Source organism: Ambystoma mexicanum, chromosome 10, assembly GCF_040938575.1.
Source record: "Ambystoma mexicanum isolate Mex_15411 chromosome 10, UKY_AmexF1_1, whole genome shotgun sequence".
Taxonomy (NCBI): domain Eukaryota; kingdom Metazoa; phylum Chordata; class Amphibia; order Caudata; family Ambystomatidae; genus Ambystoma; species Ambystoma mexicanum.
Genome location: NC_090932.1, coordinates 1,027,965,624 through 1,027,971,623, shown reverse-complemented (window position 1 = coordinate 1,027,971,623; position 6,000 = coordinate 1,027,965,624). Strand labels below are relative to the sequence as shown.

The window sequence follows — 6,000 nt, the reverse complement described above, 5'->3', positions numbered from 1 at the left end:
AACTGACCCAAATTGATCTCTATTTGCTTCATAAGGCAATAGCAACAATAGTGTGATCACCTGGGCATATGATTTCAGTGCCAGTCAAATGCCTATCTTTCCAATACGTATGTTTAACCAGGATTTCAGTGCAAAGACTTCAGTGCAAGGGACAGATGTGAGGGTGCACTTATTGCTTATAAATCGAGTGTCTGGATGTACACTTGTTTAAAACATGTTTATTACCACAGGAGCTCATTAACAGTAGCAATGTAGACATTTACACTCAGAAGACTGCTTACAAAGAACACTGGCAGGGCCATTACAGTCCAAGGTTTTACGTTAACTTGTAATCAAACTAATTGAAAGAGATCCGAGGAGGATGTTTTTTGGGCAATAAGGGCCAAGTAATAAGTGGGAATGTCCATGGGGATTACCATGCTGGACTGTCAATGGGTGGGTAAAAAGCCAAGCAACAGCCACAAGATGTGTGTCCCTCCTCAGAACCCATCTCCGTCCAGTATGTACTCCAATGCAATAGATTCACCTTACAGGTGTAGTGAAAGTACCACATAATAACCAAAGCTAATAAGCAAGCATACAGTAACTTACATGTAGCCCCTGCTTTTTGGGCCCTCGTATGGCCTTCCTTACATTAGGCCAAGGAATGGATCTGATGGGATCATGGACGAACTCCCCATCCCCGCCGGGCAGGAAGCGGCATTATGCAACCTGCAATTAAAAGATGTTAAAACCGGAGATGGGTTGTGCCCTCAGTTCTTAACTTGTTATTCACAGACATCAAGATGGAATTTTTAGGCATCCCAATGGTGGTCCCTTTTTATTTATAAAATAGAAAGCTATAGCCCTATAACAATTCCCACTCTAAATACCTTCTTCTCTGTTTCCCTGGAGTGATTTCTCTCTGAGGGATCAGCCCCATCATCCCACCATCCAGCAGGGGTCAAAGGTAGACACGCGTCGGGAGGAACTGATGGAACAGAACTGTACTTCCTGCCTGGCAACACCGACTGTTGAGGAGGGCCAGGAGATGGCCTCACTGGGTGGTTCCACCCCCCAGGCGGTATTTGGTATTTATTTCTATTTATCTATTTCTTACACGCCGTAGCCCATAGGCATCAGGGCGCGGACAGGACAGATCAAATAAGAGATGAAGATAATAGACAGAGGAAAAAAGTCCATAAGGCAAGGTACACATGCCTAGGAAAATAAAAAGGTCTTTAATGCTTTTTTGAAGGCAGACAGATTTTCTTTGCAACAAAGGTTTTTTTGGTAGTTTGTTCCATGCTACAGCAGCCTTCACTGGGTACGAACGTTCTTTTCCCTTAGCCCGGTTGAATCTAGGGCAAGTCAGTCACATTGAATCCTTTGGTCTAGTAGTCCTGGCAGAATTATGAACAGGCCGCCACTTCAGGTAAGCCGCCACTTCTTACACAAGGCTGCTCCATAACACCTCTTTGTCTATCCTCCTCCATTATCCAAACTCCTAACCAATTCTATATACTTCTCCTACTTAATTACACGCAGAACCCCCACAATAACCAAAACTAAAAATATGAACCCAAACATATCCACACAACCACAAAAGCATGTAAATGCATTACAAACAATAACAAACAAATGTGTATATTACATTGCATGGGGTGGCTGCTGCAGTCAGACATCCTTTTCCCATGGCTCTTTCTTGTGGTGCTATCCTTGCTGGTACAGTGTAAAGCCACATTTCCATGGCACCTCTGTTTTCTTCTCCTTTGGCAACATCGGCACCCTCACCGACTCTGACTTAAGTTCATTCTTCCCCAATCTCATGGCACAGTTCTTTTTTTATTACTCTTATTGTACAACTCACGTACCTTTTGAACAACGGAATTATTCCTGAAGATTCATGGCCTTTACATATTCAGAAATGATATCACTGTCCAATCAGTGCCATTTTTATGTTTTGACACTCGCATCAAAGGGAGCATTGAAAAACTCTGGGAACTTTAAACAAGATCACAGTAGCAATACCATTTCAGAAACCAGAATGGTAAAAAGAAAATAATGGCGAAAGGAAAAAGCATTAGGGGAAAATGAATCCAGCCTGCCTGAGAGACCTGCTGATGGTTCGGTGCAGAGGCATAGCTAACATGTCAAGTCTTGTGTGTTGAATTTGGGAAAGGCCGCCAGCCCAGCTCTGGAAGATACACACAGGACGCTAGCATGAACTGACAGAAGGGCTGCAAAGGTGCCTGCTAACTGCAGGGACTCCATTTCTGGTGGGCTTGGGCCAGTCACTTGCATGTACGATCCGTGTGGACTTTCACTCTGCTGCTGGACCTGACTGCCAGTCTGCTTGGTCATTCCCTGATTTTGTTCACCTCGCCTTTAATGCTTTAGTTGGTCCTCCTCTCTTTGCCATGTCATTAATCATAGTGTGATCTTTTACTTTTTCTCCTCCAAAGAAAAGATTGGGCTCTACAAGTAGTGATATAAGATCAAGTAGGATCTATAGGGCTGTACGTGCCAATGTGCCAGACTCGAAGTAGGTAGAAAATACCAAAATAACACAGCTAGCTGGGGCAGGTGCATACGTGCCAACATTTTGTGACAACAAATATGCAGGATTTTTCAAGTTTCAAAAATAATAATTTGCATAACAATGACCTCACAGGAAAATACAAAGCATACATTGTTGGCACCATTGAAGCATCCTAAAATACACAACTCATCAAACACCACAACATGGAAAGATGTTCAATTGTTAAAAAATGTATAATTCTGAATGGTAAGTTAACACCAAATTCAATTACGCAGAAGGTAATCACACAGAGCTGGTAGGCAACATTTGCCACTGCTCTGTAGCTGCAGCACAGGCAATACAAATGTATTTCTGCAGTGCAGGTTGAACACTGAATGACATGGAGTCTGATACCCCCTCAGTCTGATAAGCAGATGCTGTGCGATGGTGTTACGATCTGCCAATTGCCTTCACTGGTGGTTCACGATTGCAGGACAGAGTCACGTAGCTGTCAAGTCAGTGGATTGGTCTGAGCCCAATCAAAGTAATCACCTACCAGCCCACTGTACAGGCAGAATAATTAATGTGTTGCATGCTTTGTCCTGCAGCCTGCCTTAGAGTCACATAAATTACCTGCCACTGTAAAAAGTAGTAGGATCTATCAACCAAATCTGTAGGCGTAGGACTACTTACAAAGCAGTAGCCTATTGCCTAAATCTGTAGGGTTGTCAAGTATACAGATCATCTACAATGATAGACATGTTTACAATAGCAGAAGTGCCTCTTTTTTCAAATCAAGCCTAAAATGGCAGCCAGAGATCTCCAAATTCAATTCCATTCACAAAAGCCAAATCCACGTCATGGGTTCAGGATAGCCACACAAAATCAATTTGAAAGTGGTACTCTAAATGTAACCTGTTAAATTCTTCAGTGGTTATGCTGAAACCTTGGTGTGGTAGTGGCTCTCAGGGACCGGTTTAGGAAAAGAGGCACCATAGGCACCAGCTGGCAGCCTAGCGTGGTACGGCACAGAGCTTGTAGCGACGCGGCTGCACCACCGTCCCATAAATACAGTCAGCATGGCATTGCTTCACTCCCTCCGGTGGCCGGAAATTGAAGGACCGCAGCATATTGTTGAAGAAGATGAAGAGCTCCATCCGCGCCAGCTGCTCCCCGAAACAAACACGGTGGCCTGTAGCATGGAAAGAGAAGAAAGCCTCAGTTAGCTGCATCAACTTCTGCTTATAGATCTAAGAAAAAGACCCAAGTATGTATTGTGTTCAAATAGAATTGAACGGAAGTCAGAGTAAAATATGTATCACTAGGTGTAGCCTGAGTATCAAACGCTGATCTAATGCTCTATCTCTCTCCATAGCTCTTTCTCTGTCTGTGCTCTCTCTCTCTCTCTCTCTCTCTCTCTCTCTCTCTCTCTCTCTCTTTCTTTCTCTGTGAATAAGAGACACATTGTACATGGGCATAATTATAGGGGGCGACATGGGGTTTTGTCCACCCCAACTACTGTGGCATGCCTTTTTGTCCCCCCCAACTTTTGGAGGAAGGGCAGGGAGCCGCAATCATCAATTATGTAATTGGACAGCGCAAACCCGGCTGGGGTACCCAGCAAGGCTTTCCCTGTCTCATTACATAATGCAGAGATGCCAGGCAGCCGTGCTGCAACACCTCAGGGCCGGGATGCCCTGCATGGCTCAGTCCCTCACCCTGGCTGGCCTGACTCAAAGTCAGCAGCAAGCGTGCTGAACTGGGTGTTGCTGAGCCTGGTGCCTGTGCTGCCACGCTAGCAGCAGCACTTCCAGGTGCCGCGGCACAGAGAATCGCTTTCCGGCTGTGTGTTCGTGCGACACTCTGACAGGAATTAGGAAGCTCATTCAGCTGGCTGGTTTCTGGCTGGAGGTGCGTGAGTGCAAAGAGGTTAGGTCGGTGTAACATGAGACGTGGCCCAGGCGTTATTTGAAAGCAGAGCACAGGTACATTGTTTTAAATCATTTTTAATTGTGTTTGTGTATGTTTGTTGGGGGGCTGGGCTGCGGGCTGACCCTAGTGATGGCGTGTCACATTTGAATAATGTGAGCAGAGTTCACAGTACACATTAAGGCCCCAGGAATGAAGACACTAACAATAACAAATGGTGCATTCTCTGTGGCAAGCCACAGCTCTGCAACACCTCTAAAATTAGGCTTGCCACTTTTTAGATGCTACTAAGGCACCACCATCCTAATTTCAAAATTAAGTTGGCGGAAGGTGCGCCCTCCCCAAGTAGAGTGGAAAGACTCAAGCTGAGAAATCCTGTGACCCAAAACTGTCGTACTCTACAAATTCTGTGAAATGAATTAGAGTGCTATACGCCTTCCAAACATGGTGAACTTTTGTTCACCAGAGAATAAGGTATTTAGAGTGGAAAATGTTTATAGGGCTATAGCTTTCTATTTTATAAATAAAAAGGGACCACTATTGGGATCCCTAAAAAGTCCACCTTGATGTCTGTGAATAACAAGTTAAGAACTGAGGGCCATAACCCATCTACGGTTTAAAAATCTTTTAATTGCATGTTGCATAGTGCCGCTTCCTGTCCAGCTGGTCTGGGGATGGGGAGTTCGGTCCCATCAGATCCATCCCTGGCCTAAGGTAAGGAAGGCCATACCAGGGCCAGAAAATTAGGGGCTACATGTAAGTTACTGTACGCTTGCTTTTTTAGCTTTGGTTATTATGTGGTAAAAAGCAGTTTTTGCTCTAAGTGCGCAGAAGAAACTGTATGGGATTTTGTGTTAAAAGCATACTTTTAGGAGCCCTGTATAACTTTTCCCCCTGCCGCCAAAAATAACCTTCACCAAACTGGCAAAAAGTATTTCGAGTTTTGCTGACACTTTTTCAGGACTGTTTGGTGCAAATTAGTAAATGGGTGTCATGGTTTAGGCTACAGGCCACCAAAAACTGCTTCACTTACCAAACTAAGCAGGGGAGTATCCAGCATTGTAAGAGCGGGGGGTGAGCAACGAAATGCAGTGTGTCAAATTCCACATGGTCTCTTTGGCGCCGCCAAACCACCCACCCCTGCCCCAATCTACTTTTTTGGTAACATTGGTGGAAGGCAAATTACATGCAAACGTCCTAATTATTATATGGATTGCACCAACAGAAGTGACTTCACAGAAAAGGACATTGAAAGGCGCATCATCAGTCCTTGATACTTGGAGGCACCCTGGAAGTGACTTTAGAATAAGTTGCCATAAATAAACCAAGTGACAAATAACTTTGTGGTGCAAAATACCTAAATTGCACTTTTGTTATATGTGGAGCAACTCTATAGTCATTAGGCTTCTCCATTATAATACCTGTTAGGCAGAATCACATGCAGTACGCTTTGGGACCACTACATGCAATTAGGACTACAAGTGTCAGTACAATTTCACCGTTGGTACAAGACTGTACTACACAGTATTGTGGTAGCAGTGGCTGAGCAGCCAGACTTATCTCAAGAGTAA

General features: G+C 44.4%; 1 protein-coding gene across 1 annotated transcript in view; it reads right to left on the bottom strand.

Moving 5' to 3' along the window:
• Positions 1-241: 241 nt before the first annotated feature.
• LOC138492969 (cytochrome P450 2J4-like) overlaps positions 242-6,000 on the bottom strand; it is a 291,460-nt gene continuing 285,701 nt past the window's right edge. Inside the window, exon 9 of the mRNA XM_069620246.1 lies at positions 242-3,692. Within this exon, the coding sequence (XP_069476347.1) occupies positions 3,591-3,692 (102 nt within the window). The 3' untranslated portion in view covers positions 242-3,590. The remainder of the gene's footprint in view (positions 3,693-6,000) is intronic.